This window comes from Amphiura filiformis, chromosome 20 (genome assembly GCF_039555335.1).
Source record: "Amphiura filiformis chromosome 20, Afil_fr2py, whole genome shotgun sequence".
NCBI lineage: Eukaryota > Metazoa > Echinodermata > Ophiuroidea > Amphilepidida > Amphiuridae > Amphiura > Amphiura filiformis.
In genome coordinates, this window is record NC_092647.1 from 49,246,932 (window position 1) to 49,267,755 (window position 20,824).

General features: G+C 36.2%; 1 protein-coding gene across 1 annotated transcript in view; it reads left to right on the forward strand.

The window, feature by feature from the left end:
- LOC140141911 (uncharacterized) overlaps window positions 1–9,621 on the forward strand; it is a 60,850-nt gene extending 51,229 nt beyond the window's left edge. Inside the window, exon 6 of the mRNA XM_072163791.1 lies at window positions 7,757–9,621. Coding sequence (XP_072019892.1) covers window positions 7,999–9,225 — 1,227 coding nt within the window. The 5' untranslated portion in view covers window positions 7,757–7,998 and the 3' untranslated portion in view covers window positions 9,226–9,621. The remainder of the gene's footprint in view (window positions 1–7,756) is intronic.
- Window positions 9,622–20,824: the final 11,203 nt, after the last annotated feature.

Consider the following 20,824-nt stretch of genomic DNA (forward strand, 5'->3'; position numbering starts at 1 on the left):
AAACGAATTAATTTGCAAGAAATATTTTGTACATAAACATTATGTAGACAGAGGTTTCCAGTGATATGAAAATCTCAACTTTTTTTTAGAAAAGTGGGGGGATGAGGCTGTGGATCACGAAATGCCCCTTTAAGGTATAGATACATTCACACATTTTATCTTAAGCATGTGAATCAAAGGGGAATAAAATACCCTGGGATTCCTCAGGTGGAAGATCCATGGGAATCTTTTTAGGCAGAATAACCATAGGAATTTTGAGGTGGAAGATCCACAGGAATCAGGAGGTGGAAGATTCATAGAAATTCTTCTGGTGGTGGAAGATCCATAGGATTCTTCTGATGGAAGATCCATAGGAATCTTCAGGTGGAAAATCTTAAGAGATCTATAGGATAGGAAGAAATGTTTTCTTGTTATATAACATCATGTAGGAAGCAAAATTGCAGCTAATGACACCTATTTTCTAGACCTAGGATACATGTGATGTAATTCCATTTGTCATTCCCATCAACTTGCCTGAATTAATAATGAGTATTGACAGTCCTATCAGTATAGTAGGAGAATGTTTCTGCATGTCTCAATTTCATCAAAGGGGAATTCCTGGGCCAACCTGGACTTCTCCGTAGTCCAATTGCCCATATTAGGCTCATTTTGCTTACTCTGGTTATTACATTTAAGCATAAAACTCTGATTTGTATTTAATTTGCGTGCAATTGATAGATTTTCACATCTGATCTTTTCAGTCACCGCACTCCCTCTGTTTGTTAGCTTTCCGAGTGGACTTCTTACTTTGACTTGCGGTTAACATTTTTAACACGGGCCTAACAATTTCTGGCCTAACTAAAATTGGCCATGATGTAATGCATCTTTCAATGTATCTGGCTTGTGATTGGTCGCCAAGATCTCGTTATGGTTTAAATCCTCCGGGCACATGCCATTACCATTATATACATGGTACACAACTAGCTATGGCATATGCGGTGCTTTTGTATTAGCTTGTTGGCGCGAAAGTTGGTGGATTGACGTACAACTAGCGTGTATTATATACTACCATGCTTAGTGCATGGACTGTAGAATGGTTAAATTGGATTGATAAACACGTATGATTGAGAGTGTGTTCTAGAGAGCAAAGTCGCGGGGTAAAGTTCGGCTTAAAAGCCAAAGTACAGAGCCGGAATTCTTACTCGGCCTTTCGTGATCAATAAACTGGTAGATTCCAAAATCAGAATTGTTCAGTATTAAAGTGAGCCATTATGCAAGATATGTTGCATTCAATATCTTAAGTATATACTTTTTTTTGTTTTATTTCATGTTTAGAAAATATATACATGTATATCATAAGCTTTAAAATGGTATATCATTTGACTTCAAACGATATCCAGAAGCAGGGTTATGGTTTGTTGAACTCTGTTCCTTCAACAAAATTGTACCTTTTTTCGGTTCTACGTGTGTCTCTTTTTCCACATTTCTGGTAATAAATATCAAACAGTCATAATTGGCGGTCATTTCAAATCATCCCCAAGTCATTGAGGTTCAGGAATGTCCTCTCATTGTTAATTGTTGGTTATACATACCTAGACAAAATTAAATACAATGCTTTAATTGTTATCCACCACTTGAACAGGGTTTAGCCAAAGCAAACAAAGACGAGATCTATTTCCATAGAAATAGGTAGAAGCTTATTATCCTCTTCAGCAATAGGATTATGGATTGGTTTAAACAGTGTTTGATAAGATACTTGTCGCACCGAATTGAGACACCTATGAATACGACCTTCACGCATTTTTACACTGCAACTCAGAATACAATTTGCAGAGTTTACGGCTCATTCGTAGTGTCCAATCACACATATAGCTAATTTCTCTAAAAATCATTAAATGCAGATTCATGTAAAATGTCTTATTTTGTCTGTTAACAATCTGCTTTTGATTACCTACTCACTAGCAGGCTATGTGCCAAAATCGGAATTTTGATGATTTTTACGATCCTTTGGATGAGCAAATCACTGAATAGGCCTTTAAGATTTCTAAAGGGCTGAGAAATTACGTACTTTTCATAAATGAGAGAAATTAAGTTTCTTTATTTCATGAGCATTTAAGACCTTGTTGATTTAAGAAATTTCCAAGAAAAGTGTGGCAAACTTTTCCATATGTTCATAATCTTTGCTATTTAATATCACTCAAACTTATTCTGATTAGAATATAAGCCTGAAACATTTATAGTGTTGGTCCAGCCTATAATGTAAAGTCTCTTAATATTTTTACAGGAACACATTCTAGTCAATTTTAAGCTCCAATTAAGTAGGATCCGGGATTAGGATTCACTTTACAAGACGGATTGACATTGTATCAACGATAAATTCTTTAATTTATTATGATGTACATGAATCAGAAATGTAATTGTAATAGATGTAGAATAAATGTACTGTTTAAACTTGAAATTGAAGGAATATAATCAAATGTACTTTTGCTCTTTGCAATAAAAGTTTGAACTTAAAATTCACATTTGACTGTTAAATTATTTATAGTGAACCTTGTACAGGATTATACACCCCTGAACCCAGTAGTAGTACATGTAGGTCGAAATTACACTACTGTATATGCCTAGGCAATGAGTATTGGTCATGTGGAAAGATAAAGCAATAATACTTCAGACCGTCAATATGCTTGACACACCATAGAAATAGATTCAATTAGGGGGTGACTAAAATACTACAGGCATAAGACGCAAAGTTTATTGGACTTATAACTAGGTAGTCGTTGATTACAAGGATTGCATTAGGTCCCAGATCGCGAAGATACGGGATAGCAGCTTGCTGCACAGAATAATGGTCAATTTGGCACATTCTCTTTGAGACCCCACTCAGGGTTTTCTTTAAGCATTTTGCTGAAGGGGTATTTACAAATTTTTTTGACCCTTTCAATTGTAAATGTTTCCTCTGAAGGAGTCAAAAACAATGCCCAAGGGGTATTTTTATAATATTATTTTTGAAGACATTTAGGGACCGTTCATAAATACTTTAGGGGGGAACCAAAAAGTTTTGGTTACTAAAGGAGGGGGTCAAAAAGTTTTAAACAAGAAAATACCAAAAGAACATACCAAGAGAACAAGAGCACTACGCGCGCATATGTACCAATAAAGCCCTTTTTTACCACAATTATGGCACAAAATAGTGTAAAATACATTTTTGGCGCTTACTGCCTCATTACCGGTATCCCATTAGGCCAAGTCAAAATAAAAATATGTTTCTTGTCCGGGCTTTTAAAAATTAGGAGGATGATGGGCTTTTTATTTTCTATTTTTTATTGGAAAACGACGCTAAATACCTGTATTTGACACCATATTTTGGGTATTCAACATACAGATTGATATCTGAGAAAAAGGAGGAGGGCGCGGACGAGAAACATGTATTTTTTTTACTCTGCCTTAAAGCCTTTTTGGAATCTCAAAGACTTTTACATGTATTCTACATTCGCTATAAGAAAAGGGAATATGTATGTCATTGTATGTATCCCACTGATAATACCGGGTCAAAATGATGCAACCAGCATTTTTTTTGTATTTGTCCCGAAATTTATTTTCACCCCCCCTTATTCTTAAACTTAATTATTCTGATTAGAATATAAGCCTGAAACATTTATAGTGTTGGTCCAGCCTATAATGTAAAGTCTCTTAATATTTTTACAGGAACACATTCTAGTCAATTTTAAGCTCCAATTAAGTAGGATCCGGGATTAGGATTCACTTTACAAGACGGATTGACATTGTATCAACGATAAATTCTTTAATTTATTATGATATGTACATGAATCAGAAATGTAATTGTAATAGATGTAGAATAAATGTACTGTTTAAACTTGAAATTGAAGGAATATAATCAAATGTACTTTTGCTCTTTGCAATAAAAGTTTGAACTTAAAATTCACATTTGACTGTTAAATTATTTATAGTGAACCTTGTACAGGATTATACACCCCTGAACCCAGTAGTAGTACATGTAGGTCGGAATTACACTACTGTATATGCCTAGGCAATGAGTATTGGTCATGTGGAAAGATAAAGCAATAATACTTCAGACCGTCAATATGCTTGACACACCATAGAAATAGATTCAATTAGGGGGTGACTAAAATACTACAGGTATATGACGCAAAGTTTATTGGACTTATAACTAGGTAGTCGTTGATTACAAGGATTGCATTAGGTCCCAGATCGCGAAGATACGGGATAGCAGCTTGCTGCACAGAATAATGGTCAATTTGGCACATTCTCTTTGAGACCCCACTCAGGGTTTTCTTTAAGCATTTTGCTGAAGGGGTATTTATAAATTTTTTTGACCCTTTCAATTGTAAATGTTTCCTCTGAAGGAGTCAAAAACAATGCCCAAGGGGTATTTTTATAATATTATTTTTGAAGACATTTAGGGACCGTTCATAAATACTTTAGGGGGGAACCAAAAAGTTTTGGTTACTAAAGGAGGGGGGTCAAAAAAGTTTTAAACAAGAAAATACCAAAAGAACATACCAAGAGAACAAGAGCACTACGCGCGCATATGTACCAATAAAGCCCTTTTTTACCTTGATTATGGCCAAAAATAGTGTAAAATACATTTTTGGCGCGCTACGCGCGCTCATTACCGGTATCCCATTAGGCCAAGTCAAAATAAAAAAATGTTTCTTGTCCGGGCTTTTAAAAATTAGGAGGATGATGGGCTTTTTATTTTCTATTTTTTATTGGAAAACGACGCTAAATACCTGTATTTGACACCATATTTTGGGTATTCAACATACAGATTGATATCTGAGAAAAAAAGGAGGAGGCGCGGACGAGAAACATGTATTTTTTTACTCTGCCTTAAAGCCTTTTTGAATCTCAAAGACTTTTACATGTATTCTACATTAAGCTATAAGAAAAGGGAATATGTATGTCATTGTATGTATCCCACTGATAATACCGGGTCAAATGATGCAACCAGCATTTTTTTTGTATTTTTCCCAAAATTTATTCCCCCCCCCCCTGACCAAGAAAGCTGGCTACACCCCTGATAAACAAGTCTTAAGTATTAAAAATCTTGAGTATGTGCCCAGATGTTGCTCTCAATTTCCAGTAGCATAGCGACGGGGGCAGGTGGGGGCATGTGCCCTGGGCGCAGAGCACCGAATTGACCAATTCAGCTTCGATTCTGCGCCTCTCTAAGCGATGGAAGTCAAAATTTTCACGCGCTTCGCACACATTTCAGGACAAAGTCAATTGAAAGATCAACTTCATTATAACCAAAATTAATTAGTGATGCCCTATTTGTGCGCCGCGCGCAATAATTTTTTCAAGAATCGGGAGCGACACCTATCCTTAGCCCTGAGTGTCACAAGCCCTAGCTACCCCACTTTCAATTTCCCTTTTTTGTGTTACTTTTATGTATTCAATTATTGGTTATAAGAATGAAACATAATTGTATTTTCTAAAAATTAGAATGCATAAGTTGAATTAAACTTCATACAAGTCACAGCATGTGAAAAACACCTTCAACTTTCATGTTTTTAGAAAACAGACCTATTATAAATAAATGTAGGCCTATAATTGCCGGGTATAATTGTGACTGAGTTGCACAAATGGAGTAGCCCCCCCCCCCCAGACTGTTTTTAACCTCTTGGAAAGGGGGGTCAAAAAGTTTTGTATGTCTAAAGAGGGGGGTCAAAAAGTTTTAGGTTCTCTGGAAGGGGGTCAAAAAAGTTTTGACTCCAAAAATTTCCAATGCCCAGCCCCCCCACCAAAGTATTTATGAACGGTCCCTTAAAGCAATATTATAACATTTTCAAACAAAATAGATTAGCATTTCTTTGCCATAATATGTTAGCTTTTACTGTCAGATATATCCCCTTTTATTTTTTTTTCTTATAACTACGGCAAAGCAAAGAAAATTGAATTTACTACCAGCGCACATAAATGCCAATACGCACCACTCCTTCGGTCATGTTGTGGTACGACCCTTTGTTATGTATATCACCGTCCCGCAGCCGTGACGTACTGTGTGTTATGAACATCGTGTATGCGTTCGACTAATAATTCCATTGTAATAATAAAGCGCTGAATCAGCCTTTAATTCAAAATCACGGATTTTGACAAAACTACAGCACTTAGAGTCTTGATTTTTGCAGGGTATATTGGTTTAATAAAGTACAATTTAATCGTGTAAAAAAGGAATTTTAAAAATTCAGTGAGGGCGTCTTCCTCAGCAAATGTTATAATATGGCTTTAAGTTAATAATATTTGTGTTTTTGGAGCCATAGGCGTAGACCGGGGGGGATGTCCCCCAATATTTTACCAGGGGGATGGTCCATACAATCATCCCCAATGTTGACGCCTGTATGTGGGTTTCTGACTAAATTAACCTCATATTTGGCCATTTTAGCCACAAAAGTGCACATTTTTGCGTGCTTCGCGCGAATTTATTCCACTTTTGCACCATATTTCAACAGTTTAGTTTCAAAATGGCAAAATTATTTGTACCATAGGCCCTAAACTTATCTTTCTCCAAAAGGTGCTGGATTCACTATAATACTTCAAGACATTTTTCACCCCCCCACCCCCCAGTCAAAAAGAATCACGCCACTGTTTGGAACAGTGCGAATTAGAAACAGTCAGAAGGGTGGGGGCAATTTTAGAAGAAAATAATAATATTTAAAAATACCACCTGAGAAGTAAGAAACTTTTGCAAAATGAAGACCTATTTGAAGCAAGTGGATCATTTTGGCACTATTAATGTGTAATTAAATTTAAAAAAACCGAACATTTGTGAAATGAGCAGTCCATGGAGTCTTTCGTGGACGGCAAGTTTTCCTATTATGGTAGGCCTATAAAACTGTGTTAAACATAAATTGGCAAATGTCGAAAGCAGAAGTGAAAGTGGCCATTTGTTTACGCAGGGTGATGTTCCCCCTTTAGAACTTGGAAAATTTTGCAAAATGAAGACCTACTTGAAGCGATTTGGTGGACCATTTTGGCACTATTACTGTGTAAATTTAAGTTTGAACAGTTGAAAATCCGAAAATTGTGAAATGACGGTCCATAAAGCCTTTCGTTGTCACGTTTTCCCCATTAGACCTATAAATTGTGTTAAATATAGCAGAAGCGAAAATGGTCACTTGTTTATCCACTACGCATGGGGGTGTCTGAGGGGATGTTCCCCCATGAGAGGGAAAATGTTGTAAAATTAAAGTCCAATTGAAGACATATTTGGTGCATCATTTAAACAGAAAAAGGACCCGAACCCAATTTGCAAGATATCAAACTGACACTATACAATAAGAGACTCGCAATCACATACATGGATCGATGCTGACAAAATGTAATGGGCCCTACATATCGGGAGTAGGTCCTAAATCAAATGCCAAAAGCCGAGAATAAATGCACAATATCGGGTGTTTCTCTATTCAAATCTTGCAATATCTGAACGCGTACATTTTCAAGATTTTGTACGCATTGGACTTTGGGACTATGGATTTGAAGGAGTCAGAAAAGTGCTTGAACGCGTAAATATGCGTGTTTTGTGCGTTAAAGAAAACCCTGACCCCACTACATTCCCAAGGCATATACTTAGCCATGAAAAAGGTAATTGTTGAACTGGGGAATAAATTATTTTTTAGCTGCCCATTGATATGCAACAAGATATGAACATTTCACAAATAATCTGAGATATATTTGAAAAAAAACAGAAACATAACATACCCCTCCCTTTTTATTTATAATTGTAATATTTCAGATATTTGCTCCAGTGCATTTGGAAACTTCAGAAAAGTACCTGGAAAAAGTAGAACCAAGGCTAATTAAGACAGAAGCCAGTGAGGATTGTGGTTTTGTGCTTGCTGCTCCATCAAAGGATATCTTCCAGAATCGTCTTCCATGGCAGTTTTGAGGTGCATACAGTAACTTGATGTATGTCAATGAATATTGTTGCAATTATCTAAAGTTACATTTGTAATACATGTTGCAAACAGCAGCAACATGGCAATGAAACTTTTGAAGTTGAAACCATTTTCTTGTACATTTTGCAGAATCAAGCATTATTCTTTGAACAAATTGAAAACCCACATCAATAGACATCTGATTAAATATGAGCAGGCTTGTCGATGCAAATGTGAGTCTTGTCAGAAAAGATTGTCCAAAAATGGTAAGCTGCAAGGGCTTTTGAATAACCATATTCAGTTATGGTATCGACGTGAAAACTGCTTGAATATCAAGGAGAAACCCTATCAGTGTATGAACTGCCGGAAATGTTTTGCTCTTAAAATTACCCTTATGTATCACATCAGGACTCACACCAAAGAGAAACCCTTTGAGTGTGAATACTGTCAGAAGAGCTTTAGTCAAAAGTCTAATCTTACAAAACACATCAGAACTCACACTGGAGAGAAATCCTTTCAGTGTGAGTACTGTCATATATTTTATACACGGAGTGATTTGTTTACAAGACACATCAGAACTCACACCAAAGAGAAACCTTATCAGTGTGAATATTGTCAAAAGTGTTTTAGTGTCAAGTCTGCTCTTACACAACACATCAATACTCACACCAAAGTGAAATCCTTTATGTGCGAGTACTCTCATAAATGTTTTACACGGAGTGATCACCTTAAAGCACATATCAGAACTCACACCAAAGAGAAACCCTTTCAGTGTGAGTACTGTCATAAATGTTTTACACGTAGTGGTAACCTTAAAATGCATATCAGAACTCACACCAAAGAGAAACCTTATAGGTGTGAATATTGTCAGAAATGTTTTAGTGCCAAGTCTGTTCTTACAAGACACATCGATATTCACACCAAAGAGAAACCCTTTCAGTGCGAGTACTGTCATAAATGTTTTACACAGAGTGGTAACCTTAAAACACATATCAGAACTCACACCAAAGAGAAACCTTATCAGTGTGAATATTGTCAGAAGTGTTTTAGTTACAAGTCGGGTCTTAGAAAACACATCAGAACTCACATCAAAGATAAACCATATAAGTGTGAATTTTGTCAGAAGTGTTTTAGTCAAAAGTATAATCTTACAAAACACATTAGAACTCACACCAAAGAGAAACCGTATCAATGTCATTATTGTCAGAAATATTTCACAAAGAAATATGTTTTCAAAGATCACATCAGAATTCATTCAGAGAGAGAAATGCTTACCTTTAGTGTGAGTACTGTCAGAAAGTCCTTTCTATATTTATTTAAACATTAAAAACAGAACATGCATCAAATGAGGAACCTTGTCGGATAAATTTTAGAAAATGATTTGCCACCTTAGAAGTTTTTATAAGCACCGTGATTTAATTAGCACTATTTTGTCTCACTACACTGCACCACCACCAAACAATCAATCAGTGGCGTAGCTGGGATCTTTCCAGGGGGGGGGGCAAGCCTGTATGGGGCGGGGGCCCAAATCCACCAAACAAAAATTTTGCCGCCCCTTCCTCAACAGCCTGAAAAAGGAATACAAGGGAAGGGCTAGTGCCCTAAAAGCAACTCATTTTGATATATAGTTCCATTTTTTTAACATTCTATCCGCACCTTTCTTTCTCTTTCCCCTTTTTTCAATCTCTCTCACTCCTTTATAATTTTGCCCTGCGCTAGGGGGGCGGGGGCCAAAATAGGCATTGCCGGGGGGGCAATTGCCACTGCAATCAATGATTGTATAGGCCAATTTAATATTGTGTGTCTCTTTCATAAAATGGATTACTTTTGTGTTACTATTATTTTTGCCTTATTTGTATGCATTTTCAAAAATACCAAACTCAGAATTTTAATTTTCATCTGTCATAACTATTCTGGCAAAATAGAATTATTTTCAATATTATGGTTGATTCCAGCTAAAATGTGACAATCATAATTCCTGACTAAAAGGAACCCCTTTCCTGTTGTTAATCAGTGAAGGTTTAGATACATTCACACATTTTTATCTTAAGGTAGCACGATTGGATATAGATTTTTTTTTCTAATTTAAATATGTAAAAGTCCATGTTCTCCTGATTACAAAACTGAAAGGTTTTTTTAATCAGACATTCGGTTCTCGAGATATGGCCTGCCAAATTTTCTTTATTTTTGGCATGCAGTGTTGCCAGGTAATTTCGATATGCATGAATTATGCAAAGTAAAGTTTTCACATAGAATTAAAAGAGGTATGGTACTGAAACATGGGTAGTATACATGAAATGCAACCTACAGTTGCGTTAGGTCCCTAATCAACATTTCTAAGTAGTGGCCCTAATTAATTATGCAAATTGAAATTTGCCAAATGCAACCGTAATTTTGTAGCACATTGTGTGTACTACCCATGTACCATGCCTCAGTACCATAGCTCTTTTAATTCTATCTGAAAACTTTACTTAGCATAATTCATGCATATATAATTGAAAATTATAAAAATTATAAAAAAGAAAATTGTTGCCAATTTGTTGGTTTCCTTGGATATCCTCAGGTGGAAGATCCATAGGAATCTTTAGGCAGAAGAACCATGGATTTTTAGGTGGAAGATCCATAGGAATCTTCAGGTGGAAGATCTATAAGAATCTTCAGGTGGAAGATCCATATGAATCTTCAGGTGGAAGATCCATATGAAGATCCATAGGAATATTCAGGTGGGAGATCCATAGGAATCTTATAAGGTGGAAGATCCATAGGAACTTCAGGTGGGAGATCCATAGGAATCTTTGGGTGGGAGACAGAAGCCATTGATGATATTTGGTCTTGTATTTGCCACTCTTCCATAGGACATGTTCTGCAGATTTATATTGTAACTTGATCTACATCTTTGAATATTAATCTCCGATGTAATTCATGTTGCATGCAAACAGCATCATGGAACATTTGAAACCATTTTGTAAAATCAAATATATTCTTGTTTGGACACATTGAAAATCCATGTTAAAGCCACGTGTGATTTGATTCTCAGCGACGCCCTCAATTTTACTCGGATTTCTACTTTTTGCATAATTATAATGACCAGTGGTATACTAAAATACCACGTAAATGACTATAGGCCCCCAAAAAATTGTTTGTTTGTCCACATCCGACCGACCGTGTACTCTGGTCCTGACCGTGTCTTTTTTTTTTTTTAATTTGCGTTGAATGTGCTAGTAAAACAGTGGTTAGTATAAATTTAAAGAAAGAAAATGTAAAGAAAATGAACAGTATAACATGCAGAACCATCTCAAGAGTTAAACCAGTAAAGTGCTGTGTGTTTTGACTTACATGTATTTACCAATCTTCAAATTGTCACTTTCAAGTGCAATATCTGTAAAAAAAAAACTTGTTTCATAAGCCTCTATGGACAAACAAACTTCTTTTTTTTTTGGCCTATAAAGCTTGAAGTGCTTTATAATAACAGTAAAATTTAATTTTTTGTATTAAAACCGGGTGGACCCGGTTTTATTCAGAGTTCAATGATCGAGTACTTGCTAACGTGGATGTCAGCTTGTATGTACACACGTCGAGCGCGATGTTCCGTGCAGTTACATGTAATACAATCGGCGAGCGGATAGTACACGCATTGTAGGCATTGGGATGAATCGCAATTTTCTTCGTTATACCTCATTTGTTTGGCTCGAAATTAAAAGGGGATAATGTGATCAGTGAAAACAAACATTTAAATAAGAATCTATTCTTTATTCAAATCACACATTATTGCTTTAACAGACATCTGATTAAATTTATGCAGGCTCATGATTAGATGCAAATGTGAAATGTCAGAAATGCTTCTCCAAATATGGTGAGCTGCAAGAGCTTTTGAATAATCACAGGCAAAAAGACCACTTATAATGACGATCCTGTCTCAACCAAACATGCCAAATTTTTGGGATCCCAATTTGAAAACCTTCAATGGTCTAGATACATGTTGCGAGCACGAAAATTGGCATGTTTACTGTTTTACTTAGCCTTTTTAGAGCATTTTTGGCCCCCACATATATGTGGGGCTTATGTTATCATCCAGATGGTTGTTTGTTTGTTCCCTTGTTTGATTCTTTCTTTGTTTGTTTGTTTGTTTGTTTATGTGCAAAATTCTTTCTTGTGTAAATGTGACATGCCATGACCAAAAATCACATTTTTGACCAAAAATCACATTTTTGACCAAAAATCAAATTTTGACAAAAAATCACAATTTTTACCAAAATCACATTTTGAGCAGAAATCACAACTTTAAAACAAAGTTACGTTTTTGACCAAAAAATGTTTTCTACTAACAATCGTTTTCTACTAACAAAGATTCTGAAGACATAATAATGATAAAATTGGACGGATACTTCACATGATACCTGCATTTATCAATCTCACTAGAGTTTTCAAATATCACGCTCGACTTCGTCTCGCCTGATATTTGAAAACTCTAGCTCGACCGATAAATTCAGGTATCACACTCAATCCATCCAATTTTATATCAAACTTGGTACGGTGATAGGATATGGTGGCCTGATGTGCTGAATAGTTTTGTGTCATTTTATTTGCATATTTTTGAATATTAATGAGCTCATTTGCATATTTTGCCTTCATTTCCATTAATCCACTCTCCAGCTTAAACGCAATCACCGATCAACTTCACACTTGGTATTGTGACAGTATATGGTGGCCTCATGTGGTGTATAGTTTTGTGGGGGCCACCTTAATTATGAACCGCGTAATTCTAGTATTTTAAAGGCACCCCATGAATATGTGTCAAAAATCACATGCCCCCTCTGACTTGCCAAAAATTACTTGACCCCCGCCCTGTTTCGGCTCGCCAAAAATTTCTTGCCCCCCGGCTCATAATTATTATTGCACAGCCCCTAAATAAAATGCTCTAAAAAGGCTTAGGAAAACAATATGGAAATGCTTTAATATGCAACTTTTCCTGCTCGCTGCAGTTGAATTATTATAGGTTAGAAAATTGGATCCTGTCAGATTTTTTGGAGACCAAGAGGGGAGCAAGCAATTTTGTCAAACCGATGGGGGGGCAATTTTGGCATGCCTGTTGGAAATTTTAGGCCACCAGGGGTTCATAATAATTGCATAGCCTCTAAATGCTATCACTGTAATGATAAAGTACCAGATCATGTTTGTAGACTACGATAAATGTACTGTTTATACACTTGAAGGACAAAATTTGAGATGTGCATGATATCTTTGCAATAAAAGTTTGAATTGGAACATTTGATATCTAAATTGACTTATTTTGAGTGAATGTAGTCGACGATGGACATTGGTTGTCCAGTAATTTGGAATCTCCTGGACGTAAAGTACATAATTGGGCTATTCCATTTAAAATCCACACTACCCATGGAGGATTTTGAACATGAGGGAGGAGCGATTGCCGGGGGCGATTGATAAGTTCACAGCCTTAGGTAGGAGATCTCCGCATAGCGTCACAGGGGCATATGTTCCCCCCCAATCGATTGCAAAATTTAGGAAAATCCCATAGGAAAATTGCAAAAAAATGGCTTGTGTCCCCCAATCAGACCCAGTGGCCACCAATCAGACCCAGTGCCCCCAATCATGGTTGGCACCCTAGACTAAATCCTCCAGTCTCAAATACTACGCATGGCCGTTGCACTGTGCTGTATACGAGCAGCCGCCATGTTTGTCCGTCATTTTGCGAGTGAGAGGCCGAGGGACTCGGGCTAGTTGGCGCCCCTCCATATGATGACCCATGCTACGCCACTGTAGGAGACTGATATTCTGTGCAGTTACAATTTATTGCATGATTACACAAGTAATTATCTTTGTTTTTCTGTCAAAGATAATAATACCTTGAGTCAGTTTCAAGTTTTTTTTTTTATTAAGAAGAACAGCTTACTGTCAAGGCTTTATTTCGTAACAGACAAACAAGAAAAGATATTTACTTCAAATTTTCTGTGTAATCATTCAATAAGTTGAACTGCAAAGAACAGCTCTGCATCTCCTTCAACCTTTAAGCTGCAAACTTATAATCACCCCTTGTATCTCCTATAGGGGAGTATGGATTTCAAATGGAATGGATGCATTTAGGTAACCATGGTAACTCCATTTGAATTTCATACACCTGATGAGAAAGATTCAACCGGAATTGTCCACAGAGGGAGGCCAAGTTTCAAATAGTTGGGTAAAGGGGTGTGAGCCCTCATCTTTCCTTCAGCAAAACTGTGATTTTGGTATTTTGTGGTTATAACCATAACCAAAAGTATATGGTATATGCCTGTGGGGCATTGTTATACACATTTTTGCTCATATAAAAAACCCTAGAGCAATTATTATACAACTCAAAATTTTGAAACATAAATAATTATGTTCAATACTAGGCCTCAATGTAATATGGAAGATAGAACATGAAAAAATTAGAACCCTCTTTATTGTACCAATTCATTTGAAATTCATACTTCCCTGGAAGATATTTCCAAATTCTGCCTCGGGGGAGTACAGCCATTAAATGAATATAGGCCCATTATAATCATATTTTCATAGGGGTAGATCATATTTTTGTCATAAACTCACAACTTCTTGAACAACAAATACATAAACCTCCTGCAACACATTTATTATTTTGTCAATATACAGGAACTAAAAAGTAAACAAAATATACTTGCTAATGCAATGCCTGGAACAACAGTGAATAGAAATGTCTTCTTCAGATAGCATTGAATACATTGGACACAAACCTCCAAAATTTGCCTGAAAACTTTTTGTACTCTATATAAAATTATTGTAGCTAGCCTACACCATACAAAATGCTCTTGAATTCACTGTAAAGTAACAGGGAAAAATCATTCTACAGGCTCGAGTGACCTTAATTTTGTACTTTATTGTTCTCACCGATAACAAACAAAGCCCCCTAATGCAAAATTCAGGTCGGTCAGCCCTTAGAACAGGACTTTTTTCCTTCCACCGCCTTATATAATAACTGGCACTTGCAGTTTATTAGTGGAAGAAGGGCCTAACTCCAGCTCGTATTAAGACCTGTACCGTTGCCATGGAAACATATATATCGAATGTATGTAATATTGTATGTTCATGTATTAAAGGTCCCCTGAAGACGAAAACATTCTGTCTATAAAACTTTTCCAAATATTAAGTTTTTTCTTAATATCTCAAAACAGTTTTGATGGAGTTGGGCCCTTCTTCCACTCAAGTATTCAATTGTGTGTCACCTTCAGTGGCGTAGCCAAGGGAGGCAAAGGGCACAGCTGCCCCACCCTGTGAGAAGTCCTTCCCCCCCTTGTGGGATGCTGAACGGCCTGATATTAATGATTTTTAGGCTTTTTTAAACCATTTTTGTCAACGTTTTCCCTCCTTGGAAGTTGCCTTACCCCCCTCCCCCTTTGCCCACCCTCTGAAAAAGTACTGGCTATGCCACTGGTCACCTTTGGTATAATATTTGTTGGGACAAAGTAATATGTGACTCCTCGCCACAACTGAGCCCGGATGTCGCCAGTGCCACTATTGAGATATGCTCCATCGAACTTAACAATAAACAATAGGAAACAACGGATTTATTGACTGTTTTATTGATTTTCACTACTTAAATGTCAAGTACTATAGACATGATATACATCATTTTAAAGCTAATTTCAAGCAGAATATTTTGGTTGAATATCTCAAAAATGATGATTGGCTACATCCGGGCTCAGTTGTGGCGAGGAGTCACATATGAACATCTACTTTGAGGTACACAATATTGTTGATTGTACTTGAAACAATGGCAATCCATATACCATACTCAAGTTTGTTCGGCTTATAATAGGCGAAGAATTTTCGACTTTTATATATGCGCGTCAATAAAGTCCCAACTCATCCTCACGTAAATTCACATCAGTGTACACTAGTCGCGCATGATGTAATGCACAATAAACGTAAGCACTGCACCCAACTGCGTGTACGCCATTCTATATCAATACATGGTGGTATGAGTCTTATTTTTTCTGCCTCATATATAAAGCCAAACAAACTTTAGCAGCCAAAAGAAGGGCATCAATTAGGGTCTCCTGCTTCACACTTGCAACAGTCAGAGAGCTGTGCCAGTCCTTCATACTGCACTTTTGGAACGCATCACGTAATTAAGTGACCAGGGCAACAAACTTTAACAGTGCACAGCAAAGCATGATGCAGTATATTAGCACTGTTACACATTCTACGCAAATTAAAGCATTACGTTTGATTATGCGTTCAATATTTCCACAATACTCGCTGCCACTTCCGCTTTGGCTAAGCCTATGCGCTCCACCTTGAGGTAAACAACTTAAAATATTTGGGCAAAAAAGTGATATTTTCTCACTAAATAGCACTATTTTGTGGTAATAGAATAGAAATAAAGGGTGCAGCATTATCCTTTATACGCAAATAATGTGCATGTCCTCGGCAGTAAAAACGTGTAAATAATGGGTTCGGCTGCGCCTCGCCCATTATTTACATTTTTACTGCCTAGGACACATTTTGGTGTAAAGGACAATGCATTACCCTATATTTCTTAAATATAGTGAAAGTGGCACAGTGAGTTAAATGGAACATCTTGCACATGACAACAAAATGGAGTTGGAAGGTGAACTATGTTAGTTATAACATGGTATAAGTAACATTACATAAAACCAATACCTGTGGACAAATAAGCCATTAATAGTTGTACCATTTATTTTGAGACAAGCTGTTCATACTGTCCGTATATCAAAAACATTCTAGATCATATCTGTGGTCTAACATTTCAGTGTCACAATTAATATCTACACACTGTACTCATCTGTGTTCACTACTATCTCTACTTGTACAAGAAATACATATAAATATATAGAATTATCAATCAATCCACTAAATAATAATTATACATCTATTGACAGAAAGATTCTGTGTAAATATATTTGGTCAAAGACATCTTATTAACCCCTGAGCACTACCTGCATTGCCTCTGATTGGTCAATTACATGATATCTTCATTTTAATCACCAATCAGAATACAGCTTTGCAAATAATTCACCCTAATTTTTATTCCGTGGAGAAATTATTCTAACAATGTTGCTGATTGGTCCAATTGATAATGAAAATTTCTTTTTGACCAATCGGTAGGTAGTTCTCATGGGGTTAAGACAATAATTTATTCATCAATATCTAATTTGGAATAGACAATTACTGTTAAAGTGGAAATTTTCATGTGACATTAATATTTGTCCCAAGAAGTTTCTAGTATTAACCCTAACAGGACCAGGTACTACAAAATACTACTTGATATATGCGCTGTTCGTGCATGCATCCAACATGGTGTGATGACGCAATCGCCCCAGCGAAGCCCAACACCCATGACAAAGTGTAGCCGACCCAGTGCTTGGCATGCAAGGGGTCACGTCTCAGGTTCAAATCCCACCCAGAGCCAACAACTTCTTTCTTTGTTTTCTCTTTATTCCTTCCTTCATTCCCTTCCCGTCGCCAAAAAGCCCTTAGGCGGTTAGGGTTAGGAAAACATTTTGAGCCAAGTTAAATCAAGCAAAACTCTTGAAACAAATGAATAACATGAAAGTTACCACACTAACAGTAATGTACATGTACTGGTACTATTCTCCCATGCAAGGTGCCCTGGTGGAGGGACATTATTAGGAACTATTTAGATATTTTATGAATTTTAGATATTTTATGAATTTACCTTTCCAAAATAACCATTTCTCTGCCTTTTCAATTTGTGGTAGAGAAACCCCAATGCATAGCAGGATATAAAATAACATCATTCCCTAAATGCAAAAACCAAAAAGATTGAAGAAGCCCTTTGTTTTGCAACAAAGATGACCCCTCCCTCCCTATCTGAATTGAAGTTATTTTGACACACTTTGGATTTTATTTCAGATGGGGATAACAAAGATGACCCCTCCTGGATCCCTCCCTCCCTCTTATTTTGTTTCAAATGGGGGAGACAGGTCAGCTTTGCAACTAGCTTGGTTATGTTTGTAGGAAATGTAACTTAGATTTTAAGCCTAGAAATTATAAATATTAAACATAAGGTTTTTTTTTATCTTAAAATGTATTTCATAGTAGCCTGGGTAAATATACTAACTTGATCAAAAATATCAACAGCAGCAAACATAATTATTTATGTATAAAACATTTAACAGCAGGGTAAAAACATGTGGAGATAAATTAAACTAAAACATATTGATTAATAATTGGCTCCAGAGCCACAATACTGTTTTAAAATCAATTTTAAACAGGCATTGCAGGGTTAAAGTTGAACACAAGTTCAATGTTGCCCAAGAATGTTACGGTGGAACATAAGTTAAATAGCACACACTTTGCAGTTAACAATATTTCTATTTGACTGAACACATAGTTTACTACATTAATTCTACTATTTCAACAAAATCGGTAACAGAACCAACCATATACATATTATTATTACTATTCAAATGATTCAGACACACATATTTCAGTATTGAGTAGCATGCGAAATAAGACAGCCAAAATGTCAGCTAAAAATAAAATCATTGCTGGCCTACTTGATTACTCAGCTGTGAGCCCCACCCCTGATTAATCAGCTGTGAGTCCCCATCCCCCCATATCTTTCTAGTTTGTGGCCAAATTGTGAGAAATTCAAGTGGATTTGATAAATTTCAACTATTTTCTTCTGTAAATTAACATACAACTGGCATCAATGTCCAGTTACATTGAACAAAAGATGCAGCTGGAATAGGGTTGACAATGAAATCTTCCATGTCAAGTGTGTGTACTGGAAATCTTAATACTATGTTCAGCAAGACAATTTCATGTAATGAAACTGACAGAGATTAATGGATATGTTAAAATTTGAAGTTTTGAGTCTATAAATATTGATGAGGGCTCCTTAAGAATAACAGACCTAAGGACCTACATGGCTAGTGAAATTTTGGCTCATTTCGCACACTGGTAAAGAGGTAATATGTTGGTTTACTGGATGGCTGAGGTGTGGGGGAGTGCAGGAGATGTATGTATGTCTGTGTATATCTTGTATGTTGGGACTTAATCAAAAATAAGGAAAGTTTAGCTTTTATAGTTAGCTGTATAAAACATGCTGTGTACACAACATGTGATTGTTTAAACAGGACGAGGCTCAAGAAAAATGCTCAAGCCTAACGAATAAAGAAAGAAATAGAGGTGACGATACAGAACAAGGAAAAGAAGGCCACTCCCAACACATCATGTGAATAATTTCACTGTCAGCCTTTGGGTCAAGAGAAAGGAGATTTATAATCCAATCCCTACTGCCACAGAGCTATGTGTCACAAAGCATTAAATGTTAACTTTGAGGTTGAGAATCAGAAAGCTGTAATTCACAAAGGTTTCCTTTATGAATTACGGCTTTTTGGTTCTCACCCTTCGACTTGTTGATTATATCTGAATAACATATTGAAATTTGAAAACACACTTCACTACAACAGTTCTTATTATAATACAAACGTAAGCTACCAATATATAAACTTTCATAAGAAACATTTGGAGATAAATATCAAGACTAATACATTATATAAATATAAACAACTATGACAACAACGATAATACTGTACAATAAACAATGCTATAACCATTCCAGACCGCTACAAATAGTTACTATACAATATAAATACTATTTTACTCATTTTGTTTGCCCCACTGAGTAATAATGAAATACTTTTGTTTAAAAACCTTAGTATAGCACACATTGTTACATTATAAAATGAATAACACAGGAGATGAGATTATACAATTCAAGTGGCTAATTTTGTTTTGATACCTGTTGGAAAATGATCGCAGATATTGTAAAATCAAGATTGCCTCATCTTGGTTTAAATTCTGGATTACTTATACTAGTACATATACAGTAAAACCTCATTATAATGAAATCTGATACAAGAAAAACCCTGTTATAAAGAAGTATTTTTCCAGAACCAAGATACAAAATTCTTTTGTTATTTATTGTTTTTACAACCCTGATATAACGAAATTTGGATGTAAAGAACTAATTTCTCTGTCCCTGACAACTTCGTTATAATGAGTTTCCACTGTATAAAGGTCTAATTCACACAAGGGAAATTGCTTCAATCCATGAATATTAAAATGAGATTTGCCTAATGTGACCGCATGTATCTTCATTAACTAAATGTGTTTCGAGTACTTGGTTATATTTTAACCAATAACATACTTGTATGCATTATATACATTGGTTCCCTTCAAGTTCAATGCCCACAAACTGCCTTTATACGCTTGCACTATGGACCATAAGAGCCTCATCCCAATGGCATAGTCCAATAACCTCAATTTCACAACCATAGTGCGAAATTTGACCTCAAGTTGCAGAGTATGAGTTTTGTACCCAAATCTTCAAAAGGTCATTCAATGAATGTACAAATGTATTGGGGTTTAAGAACTGTTCCCCTGATAGATGAGCATGTTGTGGATCCTAGTGTTGCATGTACGCATTGCATGATTAATTTTATGTGCACGATTCAATACTACAGGCAGCAAAATACGTCACTGCTGAACCTGAGCTGAACCAAATTATAACGAACAAAACTATCTTCATTCGATCATCATTATGTGTCATGTGAATGCACCATTGATGAACTAATGAAGAGAAACTAACCTTCACCGAATGAAGGCATTTTCTGGTGTGAACGCGGTTATATAACATTGAATCTTTCTCACTGTTAAAATGATTAATTTGGAACATAAATGCTGGAAGTCTCAGCATGTGGAACTTGTAATACAGCTCTATTATGGCAAAACAATTTTGTCATGAACCAGCATTATCGAAAGCTCTCACAATAGGAAAAAAGTACCTGAATTAGGCACATTTTGCTACCCCTGCTTTCAAAGACGATTAATAAAACTACACTGAAAATAACTGACAG